We start from the raw sequence: 24,310 nt of genomic DNA, 5'->3' as shown, positions 1-24,310 counted from the left end.
AACTATCAGAAGGAAGAAATTTGATGTGTCTAAGGGCATCCCACATTCATGCTGTTCAACAGGCTGCGGAAGAGCACCCTGCAATGAATCTGGAGAACTCGGCATTGCAATGCAGCCTTTGTTCCCTACTATGATCTCCCTAACTTTGCGACCTGAATGCTGTCATTCTACAGGCAAAGCTTCGTGAAAAGCAAAGATTACCTCACACACTGAACAACTATTACTCTGCGGAAGTTCCACAATTACTTAGCTAAATTTACAATGAAGTTGAGGTGGTGTTAAGGAAATCAAGAAGGTCGTGTGTTAGAGCAAAGATACACAGGTATGCATAGATTGATTCAACTAAAATATATACTCAGAGTAGTTCTTCAACAGGAAATCTTAATGGACTATTTTCTCCCACCCATTCATTAAATATTTAAATGTAAGTAAGTGACTACTGGACTAAAACTAACCTCTTTAGAAAAGTGGCCTCCAGCAATGACACTTCCAGAGTGAGGCTGAATAAACAAAAGGAAATGCAGAAGTGCTTGAGGGGATCCATTTTAAAGGAATAAATGAATTATTCATTTTAGAAAAATGTAAAAGGTTCTCTAACTTCTTTCTTTTAATACTGCACATATTTGGATGTATAACACTCAAGCAGTTTTAAAGTGATAAGAAATGACTCTTTATTTCAAAAGCTTTTCTGTTCCTACTGAAGAGCAGTCAGGAGCCACCTAAGCCTAATGGAGCAGGAGCTGAAGAGCAGTTCACTGCAAACACTGCCCTGAGACCCTGCACATAGCAAAGCTGATGCGCACGGACAATGCTTCAAGTGCAGGCTCTGGAGTCGGTCTGCCCGGGTTCTATCTCAGTTCTCAGTGCTACCTGGGATCAGCTTGTGCGAATCCCGGGCAAAGCATATAAACCTTGTACCTCCATTTTTAATTTTTTTAATTAATAAAAGCAAGACTAAAAGGTAATTCGTAGGGTTGTTAAGGAATTACATGTATTGGCACTGGCGCTGTGGTGTAGCAGGTATAGCTGCCGCCTTCAGTGCTGGCATCCCATATGGGCGCCGGTTCAACTCCCGACTGCTCCACTTCCAATCCAGCTCTCTGTTACAGCCTGGGTAAGCAGTAGAAGATGCCCAAATCCTTGGGCCCCTGCACCCACGTGGGGAACGAGGAAGAGGCTCCTGGCTTCGGATCAGCTCAGATCTGGCCATTGCAGCCAACTGGGGAGTGAACCAGATAATGGAAGACTTTTCTCTCTCTCTACCTCTCCTTCTCTCTCTGTGTAACTCTGACTTTCAAGTAAATAAATAAATCTTTAAAGAAAAAGAAATTACATATGCCGATACAGGAATTTTTGAGCAGTGGCTGGCACCTGGTAAGTCCTTTAAAGTGCAGTTATGATTATTATTATATACTAAGTGTAGGAATAAGACAAATAGCATGCACTCAATATCCCATCACAATAAAAGATTAATATTTACAATACTAAATATGTTACCGACCTATGACTTTAAGGAAAATATATCAAGCTTTATCACTCAAGGTGACAATCCTAATGACAATAGGAAAAGAAATTATAATAATTACACTTGGATTAACATCACATCTTGAAGAGCCCTGGAAACTAAAGCAGACAAGGGGGACCTTCTGCAGGAACCTCTCGGCAGCAAATTTTAATCATCTTAGAGGGTTGACTTCTCTGAAAACCAGTCCAAACCTGGTAACTTCAAGTTCCCTTCTGTCTTAAACACTGACATAAATTTCTTTTCTACCATCTCACACTGATACGAAAGGAGTAAAGGATAAATAAGGGCTCTCTTCAGAGTTTCTGCTTTGTTCTAGCAGAAATTCTTGTATTTCATTTCTCTGTAGACTCTTGGATTCAGCAATTGTTATGAAGAAATTATTTTTCTAGTGTGTATAATTTTAGCACATTCACAGGGTTAAAACTTAAAAATGTATATTAAATAGATGAAGGAATAAATTTGGGTGAGGGATGCATTGTTATTTTATTTTAACTAAAAAAAAAAAAAAATCTTGGGCTGGCGCCGTGGCTTACTTGGTTAATCCTCTGCCTGAGGCGCCAGCATCCCATATGGCGCCGGGTTCTAGTTCTGGCTGCCCCTCTTCCAGTCCAGCTCTCTGCTGTGGCCCGGAAGTGCAGTGGAGGATGGCCCAAGTGCTTGGGCCCCTGTACCAGCATGGGAGACCAGGAGGAAGCACCTGGCTCCTAGCTTCGGATCGGTGCAGTGCTGGCCGTGGTGGCCATTTGGGGAGTGAATCATCGGAAGGAAGACCTTTCTCTCTGTCTCTCTCTCTCTCACTGTCTAACTCTGTCAAATAAAAAAAAAATCTTGAAACAGGCATTTGATGCAGCATATATAACGGTAAAGTTACTGAGTGAGGTACTTCTTTCAAATCCTGACTCCTCTGTTTCAGGTCTAGTTACTGCTAATGTATATACTGGGAGGCAGCAGATGATGGCTCAAGTACTTGAGTTCCTGCCACCCATACGGGAGATCTGGATGGAGTCCCTGGCTCCTGGCTTCAGCTTGGCCAAGCCCTGGCTGTTGCAGGCAGTTTGTAAGTGAATCTGTGGATACAAGCACTCTCTTGTCTCTCTGTCTCTGTCGCCTCCCCCCCCCCCCACCCTTTACCCTTCCCTCTCCTTCTCTCCCTTTCTGCCTTTCAATATGAAAAAACAAACTTGGCCCACAATTTGTTAGCAAATACGGTATTAAATAACAATATTACCATGAACATAAGTTTACATTTTGTATTTTGAAATAAGTACTTGGATCAAACAGTTTTTCCTGGAACAATTATAAGGGATCTTTAGATTTCAAATGATGGCAAGAAAAAACTGAAATATTGGGAAAATAGTTCTCATGGAATAAAGTCTACCAATTAATTTTCCTCAAATTGTAAACCAACTAGTGCTCAAATATATGCATAGAGTTGTAAGGAATCAAGAACATTTTTAAAATGTGTCTGTTGATGCCAAAGGTTATATCCCTGCTTAAGACAAGCTTCAGACTCCACTGAAATGGACCTTTGCTGTAAAACATGGTTCAGCGTCTGACATGCTGCAGAGAAAGAGGCAGAGCCATGTTTCAGGGATACCTGGGTACTGATTCTCGCCTTCCACAGGCCTCTCATCTATCCTTCCCACCCAGATACCAGATCTTACCTAGTTGTTTCTCAACTTGACTCCTTAACCAGGGGATCAAAGATATTTACAAACTTGAGAAGGATATGCCTAAATGGCAAAACAAACTCCCCAGGGGAAAAAATTGGGATATGATATGGGTTGAGCTTCTCAGGTCTGTGTAGATGATGTCAACTGAGGGTTCCTGCTTTGGGAAGTCAGGGGACCAAGGCAAACTGGCTTCTAGTGTGGCCCATCTGCTCCTATAGGTTCACATCATGACTGCCGGCAAGATCCTCACCTTGGTTCATTTTATCAGCAATTCAGTCTTCTCTTATGATGCTACCTTCTTACCAAACTATAGTTCTTTTTTTATTCATAATTAGAAACTTCCTGGAGCTCAGAAGTATTTTTTGAAGATGCTACTGCATTTGAAGATGTTGAAAATATCAGGGTTTAGTAAGACCGAAATGCTGTTTTTGGAGATTCTATCAAATCACCTGGTTTAAATTATTTATTTATTTATTTAAGAAGCAGAGGTATGAATAGAGAGAGCTCCTAGATGCTGGCTAAAATGCCTGCAACAGCCAGGGCCCAGACTGGGCTGAAACTCAGAACTGAATTCAGATCTGAAACCTGAGCTGCAGGAGCCCAGTCACTTGAGCCACGACTATTGCCCCCAGGAAGCTGGTGACAGGAACCAGAGCTGGGTACGGAAACTTGGTGCTCTGACACAGGCATCCTGACAGGCATCTTACGGTCAGGCTAAATGCCCACCCACAAATGCCCTCATTTAAAAGTTTTTCTATCCCAAAAGGAAAGACTCTTGTACCTCAGAATCTTAGGAAATAATTACTTTTTTTTTTTGGTCCCTGTAACCCTGATTTTCCATCATTCTTTTTTGCTTTTTGTGAAATTATTATTTAGAGAGAGAGAGAGAGAGAGAGAGAGAAAGTCCTATTCACTGGTTTATTATCCAAATGCCTGGAACAGATGGGGCCAGGCCTGGCCAAAGCCAAGAGCTGGTGGTGAGTCAATGCAGGCTCCCACATAGGTGGTCGGGACCTCACTACTTGAGCCAGCAGTGCTGTCTCCCAGGGTCTGCATTAGTAGGAAGCTGCAATCAAGGAGCTGGAACTCAAACTTTAACTCCGTCAGATATGAGATGCAAATATCTTAAGCAGAGTCTTAACCTTTAGTCCAAACACCTATCCCTCGTCCTTAACTACTTCAATATTGACTTGATTTATTTTTGTTTGTCATTTTAATATCTGATATTGATGGCCAAATAAGTTTTGTTGCCATGTAGGTTTTCTGCTCAAACCCAAAATATATTTCATTTAATGAACTTATTTAATTGTGCTGCCTGTTAGTAGTTTTCCTGAAACCAAGCACTATACCATAGAGTGTATGCTTACATTTCTTTACATACTTACCATATCCATCCATCCACTCACACCACGCTAACAGTTCATCTAAACCACAGAACACTGGCACCTTATGGAAACCCATATATTCTATTCTTTTGAAGTGTATGTATAATTCAAGAAAGGAAAAAAAGAAACTTAACTGTTTACATCATGACGTAAATCACTTTTTTCTAGAGGTTCATTACAATTTTTCATCAAACTGAACCATATAAAGCAGTTTTCACATCTCCCATGGTATTTCTCACAGCTGAAATTTGAGTCTCAGATTGCTTAAAGGTCATTTCCTCAATACAGCTTTTCTTGTACCTACAGACCAATTTCCTCACCAATATCATACTACTCTTTGTAGTCATTTCCAAGTAAACATACATAACTATTGGGGGAATTATTTATTTAATGTGTCATATTATCCTATTATGAAACAAACTTGAACAAAGCTCAAAACTCATGTAAGTCTTGTTTCATTTATATTCTTAACACCTAACCATGGTGGTTGGTATATAATAAGTTCTCAATACACACACACACACTACAAAGAGTGAGAAAGATATCTTGCATTTGCTGGTTCATCTCCCAAATATCCATAAGCCACCAGGTTGGGCCAGGCCAAAGCCAAGAGCCAGGAACTCTATCCATGTTTCCTACATGGCCTAAGAACTTGAGTCATTAAGTTGCCTCCCAGGGTATGCAACAGCAGGAACCTGGATTGGAAATGGAGGTGGAATTCAAACTGAGGCACTCTGGTATAGGATATGGTTGTCCTAAGAAAATGCAAGATTTCTTTCTCACTCTTTGTAATGTGTGTGTGTGTGTGTGTATTGAGAACTTATTACATACCAACCACCATGGTTAGGCGTTAGGAATATAAGTTAAACAAGACTTACATGAGTTTTGAGCTTTGCTCAAGTTTGTTTTATAATAGGATAATATGATACATATTAAATAAATAATTTCCCCTATGAAGCATTTGAACCATTGTACCACATCACCTGTTCCAATAAGCATTTTTTGTATTAATAAATGGATAGGGTTAAAGTCATTTTAATAGGTTGTCAATTATTTTTAAAAGCTGAAGATACATGTCATCAGTGTATTTTTCTTATGTTTGGGGTATTGAGTAATCAGGAAATAGCTTTTCCTATGAGGCCACAGAGTCACAGAAGAAAAATAACTCAAGTGTGCCAAGTGCTCTGCGATATCTAACTCCAACTTGAGAAAGATATCAACAATGGTGACAGCAGTAATGTTAGGTGATATAAGGATCTGTGGATCAATATTGATAGAGTACTTTGGAACATGGTATTGTTATTAATTCCCAGGGAGGGAGAATGCTTTGATCATTGCATGTACTGACTGCCTACCAAGCACAATGCATGCAATTTGGCTTCACAACATGACTTCAAAGTCTCATGTTTCAATCTAATTATAATCTGATTTGAAAATAACAGGAATACATGGAAAAGCTAGTTAGAAAAGTAAATGATAAGTGTAAGAGAAGAAAACTGCCCTTGCAGACACTCCGAGAAGGACTACTGATATATGTCCATGGACCCACAGATGCAGTTAGCCCAGTTATCTTAGATGAACGGAAGAGCAAGACAAATATTGTAGATGGAAAGAAGTATGTGGGAAAAGATGTGGAGAAACAGGAAGCCAAAAGCTGTTTCAGCGAATGAGTAGAACGAGAAGCAGAGAGGTCATCACAACAGGTTGAGCCCTAAATGGAAATTATAAAGAAGAAACTGGGAAGAGTATTTTCCTGCCAGCTCCTGTAAATCCATGCACTGATATAATAACAACCTAACGTATTCAATGGTGATAATATCTTAATATTGTATCACATTTTGTCAATGGTGATAATATCTTAATATTGTATCACATTTTGTCCCAAAGCAATTTTAAGTATTTGCATTCTATAGAGATGTCATCACACATATTCAAACCTACACCTTTTGCCCTGGCACTATATATGAATTATCCAAAGCAGGGAGATGAGCAGGAAGAAGAGTGCTAGTGAAGACTGTTAACAATAACAACTGAACAACCTGATGTAGGTGGCCCCAAGGGATGGGGCACTTAGGCCTCAGAACTCTCCAAATGCTGCATATTAACTAGAGGCACATAGTAAAAGCTACTTTGTTTTTAAGGCAGAATAAACCTATTTTTTTTTTTTTTTTGACAGGCAGAGTGGACAGTGAGAGAGAGAGACAGAGAGAGAGAAAGGTCTTCCTTTTGCCGTTGGATCACCCTCCAATGGCTGCCGCTGCAGCCGGCGCACCGCGCTGATCCGATGGCAGGAGCCAGGAGCCAGGTGCTTTTTCCTGGTCTCCCATGGGGTGCAGGGCCCAAGCACCTGGGCCATCCTCCACTGCACTCCCTGGCCATAGCAGAGAGCTGGCCTGGAAGAGGGGCAACCGGGACAGAATCCGGCGCCCCAACCGGGACTAGAACCCGGTGTGCCGGCGCCGCAAGGTGGAGGATTAGCCTATTGAGCCACGGCACCGGCTCTTATTTTTCTAATTCTTACATTTTCCCTGGGGGTACTGCTGCTGTCTTATTCCACAGCGGCTTTAAAGATAAAACCATATTATAATTATTAAGTTAGGGGGGCTGGTTCTATGGCATAGTAGGCTAAACCTCTACCTGCAGTGCCAGCATCCCATATAGGCACTGGTTCATGTCCCAGCTGCTTCTCTTCTGATCCAGCTCTTTGCTTATGGGCTGGGAAAGCAGTGAAACATGGCCCAAGTGCTTGGGCTCCTACACTCACGTGAGAGACCCAGAGGAAGCTCCTGGCTCCTGGCTTCTGATTGGCCCAGCTCTGGCCATTGCGATCATTTGCAGAGTGAACCAGCAGATAGAAGACGTGTCTCTCCCTCTCTCTGTCTGTAACTCTCTCAATTAAATAAATTTAAAAAAATTAAAAAATTATCAATTTAGAATTCCAGAGTCCTGCATTGCCATTTGTTTCTCAGAACCAAACGGTTAACTCATAGGTTCCTCATGACTACTTTTCCATTGATTGTGCTTTGAAGGCATTTGCAGCCCTAATTTACTGCACTGCTTTCAAAAACTCTAGTTAACATTGATTTTATTCAAATATAGTAATTCTCACTTCAGCACTGCATAACTGACTCCCACTCCTACACTGTGTACATGCTATTATCACAATAGCTTTGACGTGCTTCAAAAATTTTATACAAAAGTGTTTTGAAATTATGTTTGAATTTAAGAATACATCTTTCTGTTTTGAACTCATTTTGTCTTTCTCTTGGGATATGTTTTTCCTTTTATGAAAAGTTTCCCAAATAAAATGCTTCTATCCCCATCCAGAGAGAATGTGACTGAATCCAACACAAGAGAAAACAGTGAAAGAACTAAAATCAAAAAGACAGTGATGCATGGATGTAGATTTTTGTATCTACCTTTTTAAAATCAGAACTATACACAAAGAAATATCACACATTTTACATAAGAAACAGCTAACGGTCTCAAGCAAAACTGCATTTCTACACAGGTTAATGGATGGAAATGGCCTAGGTCTGTACCTATGGAGCTCAGTCCCAGTTTTCTTTTTTGTTTTCATTTTTTATTGTCTAAAACCTTATTAGTATAGAATATGCCACTTAGCAATGGATCTCGGGCAAGAAATTGACTGTTTTGGGCACTTCCTTTCCCATGTTTAATAGTAAATATGCTATTACCACAGAACAACAAAAATCTGTGTTTATAGTTGATATACATTTGGTAAATTGTAGGCTCACGATAGGACATGCAAATCTGACCTACTGAGTTTTTGTTCTCCTTGGGAGTACCTTAGAAGTTCTTTGATGCAAGGTTTAGAATTGTCATACAATCAAAGAAACTAGCTTGTATTGGTTTTAAACAAAAACAGTGTTTGCCACTTGAAAAAAATAATCATTTAATTTAATCATTTCTCATTCTAATCAAACATTCTTTAATGTCCAATTGATACTTTAAGTTTAAAAACACATCTTCTGACAATACTAGAAAATTATTACTTGCCAAATGTATTTAGTGTTTGATTCTCTCTCTCTGCCCCCCCCATATATATATAAAAATCACATTGTCTCCTATTTTTATATTTTGTCAATTGCCTTAAAAGCACATGTCGTGCAGAGAACATGTTTTGTTGGATTCTAGTTCCTCTTGCTAAAAACTACTACAGGGAGCATTTGTGTTGTGAGAACCATGGTTGTCCCCTGCCACATCTAGATGGGCAGAAACTGCACTGTGCCTATAACCAACGCAGGCTTCATGGCTTCTGAGCAAGACCCACCAGAATCAAAATGACTCATGGAAGACTGTGTGGCTACAGAAGACGCTTCTTCCTGGTATTACTTGGGGAGAGGGGTGTGGGCTATGCATGCTCCATCCATAGGATTGAGCAAGTGTGTCTGCAGAGAGGCAAGAATCAGGATGACATGTGTTTCAGCACTGTGATTCCACATGTTTCACATGCCTCCTCACTCTAGAAGGCATGGGGTCAGCATCTAGCTCTGAGCAGGGTACATGCAAAGTACTATATAGAGAAAGAGAATACATGAGGGAAACAAAGGCAACAATCTCTGAAGGGCTTAAGACATTCAACAGGTGCTTCAGGGAAAGGTGGCCAAGGCTGGCATGAGTCATCCTAGATACCGGGGCTAGAACAGGAAGACACTCACCACATCACATACATACAGGGAAGGCACCCAGTTGCAGCAACAAAGCTGTCTTTTTCTGCCTCTTCTGGCCTGTATTTGACCTTGATTATTTTTTCTCTATCTCCATTTCTCCAACTAGAGTTAATGTTTTTTTTTTTCATATTTTATTACATACAGGGATCCAACTGTAATGCTACTATGATTTGCACATAAAGAGATTATCATTATCAAAGGAAGTAGTAATGTGTCTCTTACTCTTCTTCTTTTCCGTGTAGTTAGTAAATGATGCCCTTTGGTTTCCTTGTTCCTTTCTGGCTGCAGGTATGGAGTTACATAAAGAAACACAGGCAGGACCCAGAACCAAAAGTGTGGGTTTTACCTCGGTTCATTACTTTCTTATTGGGTGGCCTTGGGCAAGGCAATTAACCACAGGTACTCAGTCTGCATGCTAAAAATGGGGATGAGGGAGTGGCTAAGGATGTTTACCTTGAAGTTTACTTTCATACATTTTTTTTATAGAAATGATCATGTGTTTACCTAACACAGGAGCTGACTCATGGTAGGTATTCAATAAATCCAATTTCAATTTCAAGCTACAGCTTCTTTCTGAACATTTTTCTTGATTCTTTATATGTTAAATCACACTAGTATTATCTAGATGCACATTGTTTGTAAGAAATATAATTTCAGGGGCCGGCGCTGTGGCGTAGCAGGTCTTGGGGGAATGCCTGCAATACTGGCATCCCATATGGATGCTGGTTCAGGTACTGGCTGCCCCTCTTCTTATCCAGCTCTCTGCTATGGCCTGGGAAGGCAGCGGAGGATGGCCCAAGTCCTTGGGCCCCTGCACCCATGTAGGGTACCTGGAAGAAGCTCTCGGCTCTTGGCATTGGATCAGCACAACTCCAGCAGTTGCAGCCATTTGAGGAGTGAACCAGCAGATGGAAGCCCTCTGTCAGTCTGTCTGTCTGTCTGTCTGTCTCTGCCTGTTACTCTGCTTTTCAAATAAATACATAAATCTTTTAAAAAATATGATTTTTTACTTCTTCCTATTATTATATTTTAAAAGTCTTCAGCCACCAGAGCAGCAACTATCAACTCCGCTGTATGTTAGAATGTACTAGAAAATGTTAAAAAAAAATTATACCAGTGCCGGTGCCCAACCTCTGACCTATTGAGTCTGTATCTCTGTGATTAATCACAAAATTTTAATCAAATAGTAGCTGAAAATATAAGGGGAAAAAAAAAGGAATGTTAAAAATGCTGAAGACAAAACCAAAATAACAGCATGAGAATTACACAGGACTGCAAAAGGGATTTAAAAACACTTACCTTTGTTATTGTATACATCTAAGTAATTTGGTGCTGAAAAAATTGTGATTAGAGAAGGGAAGCCTGTTGTTTGGCTTTTCCTGTACATGCGATACCTAAAAACAGCAAATACAAGGTAAAACAAAGCTAATCAGAAAATATGGTGGCACCATATTATAGATTTAGAAATAGAAAATTAAATGTATTAAATTCTACAACACAAATATGCTCTCTGCGAAGTCCAACAATTTTAGGGGTGACAAAATACACAATTATATACATAATTTCCAAATAGTTATCTTCTATTAGCAAGCCCCAGGGGAGGGTGGAATTCACTGTTAACCATAGTTAATTTCCAAGTGTTCAACAGAGAGGACAATGCTAATTACTGCACACAGAGACCCCATTTTCACTGTATTTTTCAGAAGGTGATTATACTTTTGACATTAAAAGACCAAACAATGTGAAGACTTACCACTAACAGCTAGGCCAATTATTTTATAAATCTACAATGTTCTAAAAAGTTTATATATAAGCATCTTGCCAAAAATAAGTGATTCTCTTTTCAAAGCATGTTTAATTTGATCTATGGGTTTTACTAATTGACACAGTTTCTATTTTAGAATTTTATTTATTACCAGTCTCCGCTGGTGTCTATATTTCAAAAATTACTGTCTCTGCAGGGCACTATTTAATCAATCAGAAATGAAACAGAACATTTGCAAAAAATTTGGAAATAATCAATAATTCAGTTAATTTTCTTTTGCTAAGACAACCAATTTATAATGTAACACTTTAATTACCAAATAATCAAAAGAACAGGAGACTGGCTATTTTCCATCAGCATGAAAATGTATGTCAAGATTTCTCTGTAATAGATTTAGGAATGCCAATTTAGAAATACCATTATAAAATGTGTTTCTTGGCCGGTGCCGCGGCTCACTAGGCTAATTTTCCGCCTGTGGCACTAGCACCCCGGGTTCTAGTCCCAGTTGGGGCGCCGGATTCTGCCCCAGTTGCTCTTCTTTCAGTCCAGCTCTCTGCTGTAGCCCGGGAGGGCAGTGGAAGATGGCCCAAGTGCGTGGGCCCTGCACCCGCATGGGAGACCAGGAGGAGGCCCCTGGCTCCTGGCTTCGGATCGGCGCAGCGTGCCAGCCGTAGTGGCCATTTGGGGGGCGGGGGGAGGTGAACAAATGGAAGGAAGACTTTTTTCCTCTCTCTCTCTCTCACTGTCTAACTCTGCCTGTCAAAAAAAAAATAATAATAAAATGTGTTTTTATCAATTCTTCAGTGTTCTCTGTCAGTTACTTCGGGGAAACCAGCCATGTCTAAAAGAGCTGAGTTCTAAAAGCAGCAGTACTTTCAAATAGATAAACAGCCACCTTATAATTTATATTTTTAAAAATTCTCTTAAAAACCTGGAAGTATTTACTACATATCTTCAAGTAAGCAAATAATTTCAGGTTTGTAGTGAAATTAAGATAAATCTGGGCCCAGCTGCTATTTGGTACAATGGTTAATACGCAGGTTTGAAAAACCTGCATCCCCTACCAGAGTTTGAATTACAGTTCTGCTCCTGCATCCTGCTGTATGCACACTCTAGAATGCAGCAGATGACACAAGCACTTGAGTCCCTGACAACCTGGAGGGAGAGCTGGATTGAGTTGTGGGCTCTTGGGTTTGGCCTGGCTCAGTTAAGGCAATTGTTGGCTTTTAAGCAGAAAATTAGTGGATGGAGGATAGTCAGTCTGTTTGTATAATAATAATAACAACAATAACAAAGACAAATCTGCTCAAAAAGGGCAGTCAGCCTACTGAAACTCAGTTAAAATAGCCTAACGATGCTATAGCTCTGAAAAAATGGGAAAATTATTTGAAGACTTAACAGATTGGGTAAATCAACAAGTTTATGCAAATATCAACCAACACACCAAGTACATATAGTATCAGAGTAGTTCATATCTGTTGCCTGATTGCTTAAAAAGAACTTGTCATTAAAGGAACTTAGTATCTGCCTGCATTGTGAAACATCATGGATATGCATCTCCTTTGGAATGCAGGTGTATATTGATATACTCCTGATTTCAATACATAGGATACACTAAGGAATGCCCCTACTTCTGAGAAATCCAAGAAAATGAAATGGATGAGTTTAATCATTTAAAAGCAAACAACGTCTTTCAGTTGAGTCTACTGGAAAGGAGTATCAGAACTGAAATCCTTAACTTAATTATGCTGATTTCTCCCTGATGTTGTATAATGAACCATTAAAGTGAATATCTGACATTTCTTAGTCTTCTAAATCCTTAACATTAGTCTGTGTCTTAAAAATTTATTAGACAATAAAAAATAGATTTTATATAATCATTTGGAATTTAAAATAGGATTTTTCTCTCTTTGTTTAAATCCCCTTCCAAATCTTACAGTCATCAGGGGTAGCATTCCTCAAAACTTGAGAACAACATGCAATATCTGCCAGATATTTATGTGTAATCACACTGTCAACCTCGACTGCAAAGCAGCTGGTAATTTATTCGCTTGTGTGGGATGTAAATGCAGAAGGAAGAGGGAGTAGCCTCACAGTGCTTCAATTAAGTTGAAAATGGACACATTCAAGCTAATGATGAACTACCTTGAAAGAGGACTTTTCCACATCTACAGTCGCTCATTTCCAAGGATTCTGCCATACCTGTGTCTTCGTAAGCCGATTTGCAGATCAGATTCCCTACAGGAGTGGGTCTGGCAATAGGGAATCTGCATAGCCTGAGCAAGGGAAGGATTTCTGACAAACCAGCAACGCACGGTTTTCATAAATTCTCAAAACTGCTCACCCTGCATCTTGGGCTTCATGGGCTCGGAGTATGGATAACAAGTTATTGTGCTGCAAGAATTCACATACAGCCGGGTAACTGCCAGAGACAAAAAGAAAAGGGAAGCATCCATTATGAAATCATCAGGAACAGTGCATTCATCTCTCACATGCAGACTTACGTGATCTGATCAAGTTTAATCAAACATACATCACTCATGAAGTGAGCCTCTTAAGGCCAAGGTCAGGTTTTTCTCCGTGGCAAAGAAAGCACCTACAGCTGTAGTTTCCATACAATCACAAAGGGATGAAAGTGTGAAAGAAAGATGTTTCCTAGTAGTCATGGGTCAACCTGTTGTGGAATGCAGGTGGCCAGGGAGAGGAGCTGAAATTCGACAGCCTCAGCTGAATTGCTGCTGGACAGCTCCCTGCCAACCCACATGGGGCAGTGATTGACATCTCCTGGCAATCAGTGGTTTAGGCTCTGGCCAGGCTTCCTGGGGACCGCTGGGGTTGGCCTATCTGATGGCTTGGCCCAGCCTGCATGCCACGTTCCTTTCTGTGTGCCATCCAAGCTCCTTCCCCTTCCTTCCACAATATTGCAAACTTGGAACCACTGGTAACCAGAAATATACAACATGCCTGCAGTATGTAGCCACCCTCTCCACTATGACATTTACATCATTATAATAAAATTACCATGGGAGACACGCCCACTCCCATCATGCACTTTTCACCATGACATTCTTGTATTTCCTAAAAGGTGCTGTGACCCACCTCTGACTCTGCTCTTTTTTTTTTTTCCCCCAATATTCAATTGGGTTCCAACCTGGACATCATCCCCTAAGTCTCTGCAGAGTATAAAGGGAAGGCCTGACCTTGCTGAGGGGTTTTTCAATGTTGGATAGTTTTCCTTGTTGAGGGGTTTTTCGTACTTTTGTTTTTCTCTGGATAAACCTTCCTTTCCTATATATATTTATGCCTCCACCTTTGCATTCTTTCAGGAGGAGAGGGGAAACCTGAAAATAAGCCTAGCCAGAAGCTCCATAGTGCACAAAAACCCAGTAAATAAAGCCTCTGACAGAGCAACATCAGTGATCTTACAAATTATAGGCGGCCGAGAGTCTCCAGAGAGGGAATGTAGGGCGGGGAGCTGTCAACACTGGTCTTCTACAGGCTTCCAGTCTACTTAAAGAGATGGGGAGTGTATGACCATTGTGTGTCACCGCACGGCAGGAAAAGGAACCTTTACTGCATACATGTATTTGCCACATATTTAACTATAAAATGCCCAGCATGGGCTGGCAGAGAGTAATTTTATGAATGTTCCTTCTCCATCTGCTTGAGTCCTTTCCTTACATTTCTTAGCCCTTTGCGATGCCTCTTTATGAAAGACCATTTATTGTCTTATTACCACTGTCAAGCAGAAGGTGTCTGTCTAGGTCTGTCAGATATTTGCCCTTTGGCAAATGGTTTGGTTGCTCTTTTTTCCCCTATTGAACTAACCTATTCTAGTCTTATGAAAGTATAACTTAAAATTATTGTCTTCATACTTTTAATATACCTGTATATGTGTTTCAGCTAAATTTTTCCCCATGGAAATATACACTCAGTTTTTACTGGAAATCTGAAAAATAATACTAAGTAGAAATTTGCTGTATCATTAGCAGTGAGTGAGGATTACTTGCATTGTTTAAACAGAAAGAACTCAATGTGGAGAAAAACTTTATATTAAGAACATATATAACCAAATACTCAAGTTTTCAAAGAATTACTAACATTTTCTTAAATAAATTTAATAAACAGTATTACCTAAATTCCCATTATTTGTGAACTACTTCTTGTCTAGGATATTTTAGAGTCTTTAATAACATTTGGGAAAAATAATACTTTTATGCTTTTTATTGGAAATAATAGTAAGCCACAAACTGTTCAAGCTGAAAAGCATTATATTCATCTAGACATGCACAAACTACAGTGGTTTGTGTGTAAGCAGAGTTCTGAGCACCTTACATCTAGAGGGAACTAGAAGATCACTTATTTTCCAGCATTGACCACAGACACAATGATGACTGGTTCCACTGGTTAGAAAACAGTTTAGCTACAGTTAAAATTTAAACACCTAAGAATAATTGTGTGTTAATTACAGAGTTCAACCAATGGTACTAGAACAAAAAAAATACTAAAATGGATAAAGTATTACATTGTACATCAACCGTCAGGACAAGAGCTGATCAAGTCACTGTTTCTCATAGTGTCCATTTCATTTCAACAAGTTTCCCCTTTGGTGCTCAGTTAGTTGTCGCTACAGTGAGAGGTGCCATTGGGAGTAAATGGCATGGTATTTGTCCTGAAGTTATTTATAATCTAGGTAGGAATGCAGAATAAATACTTAAAATATTTTTAAACTATTGAACAATACAATACCCTAAAGATAAAACAGTACAAGTTTTACAGAGATACTATGAGGGAATAAAGAAAGCATTCCGATTTGAGAAGTCTTTTAGAAAAATACCTGTCCTGTGTTGGATGGAAAAGGAAATAATATGTGTGTAGATGGAAAGGATCAGTAGATAGAAAGGGATTGGAATTCAACATGGTGGGGGGCAGAAGATACAAAAAATGGTAGAAAAACTGGCTTGGCAGTACAGCAAATAGGTATATCAGATTCACTAAGTTTATTCTTTTATGCTTTTTTTCTGCAGCATATAAACTATGTTTTACATCTTAATTAAATCTCCCAGATTTAAGATTCTTTAACTACGATTTAGCCAGAACATGTTATCAAAGTGCTTTTCTATGCTTTTGTGTCTTGACAGCTGTTCTCCTCATGCCTTTTTTCTACTTTTTGGAAAGGCCTACCCTATTGCCACATGTTAAATTACATTCTGTGATGCCTTTCATTCAAGTCCACCTTACCCCAAGGGTACAAAATTGCTAAAATATACTTAGGTCCTAGAATATATGTATCTAATATGTCACTCATCATGTTGAAGTGTCCATTGTTTATATATCTGCTCTCCAGCAGTAAGCGATGTCTTCAGAAAGGATCACTTTAATCACCTTCTATCCTAAATGCTCAGTAGCTATCTCTGAGGTTCCTGGAGCTTGAGCTCAATTGCCGAAGTAGTCTTAACAGGTGCAGTCAAGTAGATGAGAGTTGTGGAGTTTCCTTTCCTCATAGGCATGCCTCATAGGCATCAACAAGCCAGAGGCAGGCAGCCTGCAATCCCAAGGCAAGCGGCTTCTGTCTCCTTGGTTAGCACGGCAATAGGGAGGACCCTGTGCAACCCTTCAACACTTTCTCTGCTTCTTGGGGCCTGGCAATAGTACTTCATTCTGAAATCCCTGGGGTTTCCTGGATGCTGTCAGGTACATTTCTACTCCCTAAACCCCACCAGGACTTGCTGACTTTCTTTCATGCCTATTTCAAATAATTTGGTTTGACCCGTTAGGACTCTAATTCTTCCTGCCAGAACTGTGTCTTCACTTGCACCTAGCTGTTGGCTGTCTCAAGAGTAGCAAACAATTTCCACTTAAGGTCAGTGTTTTACAGAAGTAAAGCATCTATACAGAAACAGGCACAAACCAGATTACAACTGGAGGACTTCCCTCAAAGTGAATGCTCATAGAACACTCACATCAAGACATAGAACACACACCTGAACTTCAGAAACTCCTTACACCTCCTTTACTTCTAGCGTCTCACAGAAGGTAACCAGCACCTTGGTTTTAATCTCAGAGATATTCATTCTGTTAAACAGACACTGTTTCCATTTCTTAGCTGTTATGGTTACCGCTGCTTTGAGCAATCTTGCATGTCTTTTTTTGTGCATGTTTGCATACTATCCCATTGCATAGAAAAATAAGAGTAGAGCAGCTTCCTAATGTTCAGCTTTGGTAGTAACAGAGCAGCTGAATGTGATTTGGGGAAGAGGAGAGGTTGGATCATTCGGATGGCCATCTTTGCAGAATTCCAAGGAGTTTTACATCATGTCATATTTTCAAGAACGTCATTTTCTGTGCTGGCAAGGACCTCCCCTAATCACACTGCTTGTGATGTTCTGGTCTTTTAAAACTCAGTTCTGAAAACATGCTGGCAGAGTGGTCCCCTTAGCCCCATTCCATCCCCAGTTTGGGTTAGGGCCCCCACTTCCTGTGTGTGCAGGAATATGTGTGTGTGTGTTTGTGAGTGTGTGTGTATAAGAGCCTGTACATGTCTCACAGTACTATTCACTTGCATTTTTGTTGTGTGTTTCTATTCATTACTCTATGCTACCTGAAGGCAGGGCCTCCAGGTTCCTACAAAACCTAGAACAGGACATACAGAATCAGCCCTCAACTAATGTTTGTTAAATAGTTCAATGAGTGGATTCTCCAAAAGGATACCCATGAATGGACAGTATGAACTGAGGAGGAGAGGGATGAAGGACACAAACAAATTGGGAACAGGGAACTCAGTGGATTTTAAATAGATTAAAAATGAAGCTTTTGAAAACAGAGTGGAAGTGAGGGAAGACAGGGTGGTTTAGATGCTGGTAATTTTACAAAGAGTCAATAAGATGTGATGACTGAGTGGTGGTAACTGCAATGCAAGAAGAAGAAGGGAAGATACTTGCTAATTTGCTTGACTGGGAGACGAAGTGTAACAAAACCAGAAAAACTGGGATGGAAGCAAACAGTCAACCTTTTCTGGGAAGGCAGACTTTAGATTAAGATGCAAATGGAAGCCTAGATAAAAAGTGCAAGCATTTCAGCTCAGGAAAAGTGAGGAGAAGGGGCTGCATATAGATTCAGTGATCAAACCAGAGTTTCTAGTTTCTGGTGAGGGACCAACAAGTGGACAAGTGAAAGGTTGTGGCAGCAGAAGAAGCAGAGTCTGCCTGATGAACTAGGGGAGAATCAGGTGAAAAAGGAGGCACCGGAGAACTTCAGGATGGCAGGAGCTGCCAAGAATGTCAACTGCTGCAGACAACTTGGCTGGTGACACCTGAAGAGGAGAAAGATACAGACTGGTGATTTAGAGGCCAGCAGTGATTTTAGTAAACTGCAAAATGGAAGCTGCAGCTTAAAAAAATAAGTTAATTAAAAATGACTGTCAAGGTGTTCCTCAGATCTTAAGAAGAAACTTGGGAATACCTACTTCAAGTGACTCATTATGAAGCTAGGTAAACCCAGAACACAAAGTTTGCATAATTCTTTGGAGGCAGAGATACAAACTGACAGCCTTAGCACTTAATCCAGCTGATGGTATTCTCTGTCTACATAAAAATGAAAATGTTACCTCCAATATGTCACGATCTTCACTCATCTTTACAACCCAACAGTTGGCCTCTTTCTAGTATCTCAGTTACCTGCCTGAATGTGACAGGCATTTGAGTGTGCTAACTCTAGTCTCACTTTACAAATACATTGCTGGCATTGGGACAGAAACAGAATCCTTTTGGATTCTTTCCCCTCTGTCACATTTCCTATTTAATATAGCTCATGGACAGCATTAAATTTTTTTTTACTGATGTATTTTTCTGAATAACTTCATTTTATTTAAAGCATGGATCAGAAAACATAGTAGATTGTTGACTGAGTGGCTATAAACCAGATACAACATGTACAATAAGACTGGGTGTTGCGGTTCGAAATAACTGCCAATAACTCAAATTGGTAATTGCCACTAAGTTTCTCACCTTTTCCTCTTCCTTGGACAAACAGACTTCTTTGCCATTAGTCGAAATGCAGTCTGTGAATTTACATATTCAGTTTCACACAAAAAACTGTATGTCATGACTAACGATCATTACCTATTGAACCTTAATGAGGAAAGTTTAATCATCATTTTCTTGAGAATGAAAGTGTGAAAACGCGCTTAATTCTCTAATAACCCAGTTGAGAGACTTTATTGAAACCAAGAGTTTGGATTTTGTTTGATATTACAAGCACGTTAGTAAAATAAGCCCATCACACCTTAGGTATGATGAGGGATTTAAGATCAGATTTGGGAAATTGAACACTTGGCTTTAATATACCTCAACAGTAATTAACTTTTCACTAAAAATTCGAACACCTTTAATGAAAGATTATTGCTAAATTAAATAATAACTGAAAAGAAATCTTGGGCTTTTCAGAAATAGTAGATCATGCTTCATCATTTCATACAAAACACATTCATCAGACTTGGTGCCCAATCTTCCAAAACAGAAGTATACTATACACTTTCTAATAGATGCATCAAGAACAATCTTATTTGTTAATATTTAGAATAAAAACTATTTTTTGGTGCTTTATAGTGTATGAGATTTTCTGTTCTCAATCACATCAAGAGATAGGAAAAAAGGCAGCTTCCTTTTCCCCATAAGGAAAACTTAGTAAGTGCAATAAAATGTTGTGCTGCTGAACAGACATCTGATCAGTACCATACAGGATGCTACCTGCTTACTCGACAGACAGAAGAGAGGTAGCTGGATGTGTTTTACTGATTTTTTTCCAGCCTTTACATAGCTTAGCTGCTGGGACTGGAATTGAGCAGTAACTTCAAGAAACATCAAGTTTGGTTTTTAGTAATTTTTTTTAAGGGAAAAACACTATGCATGCTAAGATTTAAAATTCTCAACTTATTCATAACATCTTTGCCACTGGCAACTTTCACAAAAGCTGTGTGTTTAACAATAAGGAATGCAGTGAAACTGAGCATATCAGATACAGCAGGCTACAACTCGGGTGGCAGGTCATGAAAACAGTGTGGACATGCAAAATCCCAACTGTGTCACAGATTCCTGTCTGAAATGCTCTGAAATGTTATGGAATGGGAAAATCTCCAGGGGTCTGCAAGTGTAAAAATTCAAGTATTTTCAACTTGGCTGATTTCAAGGTGCTAAAAAGGTACCTGTGTACCTAGTAGCTGCTAATTTTAGCTTATCCTGGAAGCCCAACACTTAAAAATAAACTATAGGGATGATCTGAATATAATCTAATAAACTAATATAAAGGTTCTTTCCTAATTTAAGCTATGAAAACTGGTAAATATTTTAAAAAGATTTCACAGTTGAATGAAAAATCAAGGCTGGCATTGGCTTTCTTTTCTTATGGTTCATAAAATAGAACAAATTTTCTACCTTCTTTAGCAGCATCTCTACCCTCACATCACATAACTTCCTATACCTTTTATGGTCTTCAGAAACCATTTATATATATATATATATATATATACATATACATATATATGTATATGTGTATATATATATACACACACACACTTACATTTCAGATATTTATTCCCTTACTTATTTATTTATATTTTCATTTCACAAGTGCTCAGAACCCTTTTCACCAGACTTTAAAAGGGAATCTGCCATGTTTCCTTGTTTCCTAAAGAAGTAACCCAAACATCATAAATAAATCAAAGACGTGGACTGAGAAATTCAAGGAAAAATGTTCCGGAAGTGCCCCACTCTCACCTGTAGAAGTACGAACACCCTCGGACTGTGTTGTGAGTGAAGTGTTCCTGAGTCTTCTCGTTTCCAAAATCCTCCAGGGGGTCTGACCACAGGATGTCACACATTGGTCCATAAGCAGGTGGTTCTTTGAATCGGTCTAACTAAGAAAAATAGAAGACAGAGAGCAAAATACTTGGAATTCAGAACATAGAAGAAACCAGCACTGTGCAGTGTGCCCCGCAGAGTCCTGGGTGAACCTGACTCTCGCATTCTCTCCTTCCTTCCTCCCCGACCCATCCTTCTATCCTCTCCTCCTTCTCCACTTCTCCTGCCTTTTCTTCTTCCTGCGGAGCTCATTATTATCTGCCTGTATTCCTCCCTTTACTTCCTTCTTGCCTCTTTAAGGCTTATACTCTTAACACCTCTTTTCCTTTCCTTTAATACTTTTATCTTCTTATTTCATCTATTAAATTGTTTCAGCCATTACCGCCTAAACTGTCTCTACCTCTGCTTTACCTGTGGAGGAAATACTCTGTTTCTCTCTGCGGAGATCCCTACCTCTGCCTCCACTGAACCACGACATAGAGGTCTGAATGAGGGGTACCTTATCGTTTTAATATTTAACAATATGATTTGAGAACAGGTGGATTTCACTTGCTATTTGACATTCCGGATATTCATTCATTAGGGGCTATCTACATAACTAATTAAAATTCACATTTACTGTAGTTGATCTTACTAGATATGAGTAATGATAAGCAGTAAAATAACTCCAAATTCTGCAAATCATTCTTCAATTCATCATTTTAAGCTTTTATACTTTACCAGAAGTATTCATGTGAAATCTATTTTCTAGCTCTGAGTGTTTAGAAAAATCATATCTCAATGTCAAAAACTGCATTTAGATGAAGCGAGCAATATAATACTAGAAGTAAAATTTCACCAGTAATTTTGTAACACTGAAACTTAATTTTAATTTAATTGTAATTAATTAAAGGATCTTCAATGAATATTATAGTGCCTCCAGGAAAAAAGACATGAGGTATCTTAAAATATAAAGAACAAATATGCTTTATATTCAATATTTGTATGTTTTTAGTTTTTATTGTTAACTGAATCTAAAAATGTACACAGTTATAAGTTATTATGTGATGTTTAGTAGAACAATAATTTTTTCAAATCAGAATAAACTTTTCTATCTGTTCAAATTATTATTTCTTTGGAAAATCCAGTAGAAGCGGGTGAATATATTAAGCTGGCAAACAATCAGATTCTCTATTTTTACTGAGACATACAAGATGATGTAAGTAATGATTATGCTACACCACTATGTGTTATGAGTCATGTAGACAATGAAGCAATATATCACATTTTATAATACCCACTGAAAAGCTTCAGTAAGAACAGACCCTCTCTATTTCTACATCATACTTTCCATAAAATATCCAGTATAAGCCTAAATTTAAGAGATTTAACTAATTTTTTTTTAATTTTAAAGGCAGAGTTAGACAGTGAGAGAGAGAGAGACAGAAAGAAAGGTCTTCCTTCCATTGGTTCACCCCACAAATGGCCGCTACGGCCAGCGCGCTGCACCAATCCAAAGCCAGGAGCCAGGTGCTTCCTCCTGGTCTCCCATGAGGGTGCAGGGCCCAAGCACTTGGGCCATCCTCCACTGCCTTCCTGGGCCACAGCAGAGAGCTGGACTGGAAGAGGAGCAACTGGGACTAGATCCCGGCGCCCATGTGGGAAGCTGGCACCGCAGGAGGATTAACCAAGTGAGCTTGGCTGATGCCAGCTCCGTAATTTATGTTTTTGAAATGATTTATCCAAAAAATAATGCTTGTCTATAAAATACAGAATTCTTTAATAACTAAAAAAATATTATTGGGAGTACTATAACAGAGGAGAGAAAGGCACTGAGATTATACATATCCTCAACTCAGGGTCTGGCAAAGCAGCCAAAATACAGAATTTATTCTAGAAAAATTATGATACATGTACTAAAAGTTAATACCACCCACAGTAAAAATAAACAAATGCAAAATTTATCAAATAAAGTAACTGTGGTTGATATTCCTGTTGACAAATGGCAGAATACAAACCTAAAAATCATTTTATACCTAAGTGTAGAGTTTAATGATACATATGAGAATTGAACATGATATCTGAACCATGCCAAAAAGTCAATCCTGGGGACAGACAGCAGGTGATATTTAAACTATTTTCTTAGGGACTGGCATTGTGACTCAGTAGGTTAAGCCACCACCTGAAATGCTTGCATCCCATATAGACACCAATTCAAGTCCCAGCTGTTCCAGTTCTAATACAGCTCCCTGCTAATGGACTGGGAAAACAGTGAAGATGGCCAAAGTCCATAGGATCTGTACCCACATGGGAGACCCAGATGGAGTTCCAGGTTCCTGGCTTTGGCCAGGCCTAGTGCTACCCAATGCAGCCACTTGAAGAGTGAACAAGCAGATGGAAACAGTCTCACGTGTGTTCTCTCTCTCCTCTCCCTCCCCTATATCTCCCTTACTTTGTATGGGGATTTCCCTTTCAAGAAAATAAAATAAATCTTTAAAAATAAATGAATGAAATAAAATATTTTCTTAATTTATCATCAAATATTTAGTTATTCAAAAGAGATATTGCAGAAGATTTAATTGGTTGCATTAATGCAGAAAGAAGCCTTGCATACTTGAATTCAATGACTAAATTTCAGGATCAGATCTTTACAGTACTTTATACAGAGGGCAAAGACCAAAGCTTTGTGTACTAAAAAACACAAATGTGTAAGAGTCCTACAAAAAGGACACAAACACACAGAGTAAGAAACAAATAGATATTAACATACTTTTGATTTTTAAAATAAAAATCATGCATTTATTTTCTAAAAAGGAAGTAAACAACATATTATAAGGGTATTCCGAAAAGTCCATAGAAATGGAATTAAATGATAATTTCATTTTGGTACAAAATTTTTTGAAATCCATGCATATATGTGGTATTCTAAAAGTCTGTGGAACACTGGTATTATGAAAAGAAGTATGCTGTGGCACAGCAGGTTAACGCCCTGGCCTGAAGTGACAGCATCCCATATGGGTGGCCATTCGAGACCCGGCTGCTCCACTTCCCACCCAGCTCTCTGCTGTGGCATGGGAGAGCAGTAGAGGATGGCCCAAATCCTTGGGTTCCTGCACCCTTGTGGGAGACCTGGAAGAAGCTCCTGGCTCCTGGCTTCGGATCGGCGGAGTTCCGGCCATTGCGGCCAATTGGGGAATGAACCATCGGACGGAAGACCTCTCTCTCTTTCTCTGCCTCTCCTCTCTCTGTGACTCTGACTTTCAAATAAATAAATAAATAAATAAAATAAATCTTAAAAAATTATGCATGGATTTTAAAATTTTATTTATTTGGCAGGCAGAGAAAGCAAAAGAAGGGAGAGGGAGAGGGCTAGGGCAAGAGCAAGAGAGAGAGCAAACGAGAGAGCGCGAGCAAGAGAAAGAAGCCACATAC

General features: G+C 39.3%; 1 protein-coding gene across 1 annotated transcript in view; it reads right to left on the bottom strand.

The window, feature by feature from the left end:
- The window catches only part of PPP3CA (protein phosphatase 3 catalytic subunit alpha), a gene marked incomplete at its 5' end in the record, with an annotated part of 325,463 nt that overhangs the window by 48,448 nt on the left and 252,705 nt on the right, over nucleotides 1-24,310 (bottom strand). The window contains 3 exon segments of the mRNA NM_001082692.1: nucleotides 10,577-10,671; nucleotides 13,387-13,464; nucleotides 20,816-20,955. Of these exon segments, the coding sequence (NP_001076161.1) occupies nucleotides 10,577-10,671; nucleotides 13,387-13,464; nucleotides 20,816-20,955 (313 nt within the window).

This window comes from Oryctolagus cuniculus, chromosome 8 (genome assembly GCF_964237555.1).
Source record: "Oryctolagus cuniculus chromosome 8, mOryCun1.1, whole genome shotgun sequence".
NCBI classification, from domain to species: Eukaryota; Metazoa; Chordata; class Mammalia; order Lagomorpha; family Leporidae; genus Oryctolagus; species Oryctolagus cuniculus.
This window is presented reverse-complemented; position numbering and strand designations above follow the sequence as displayed.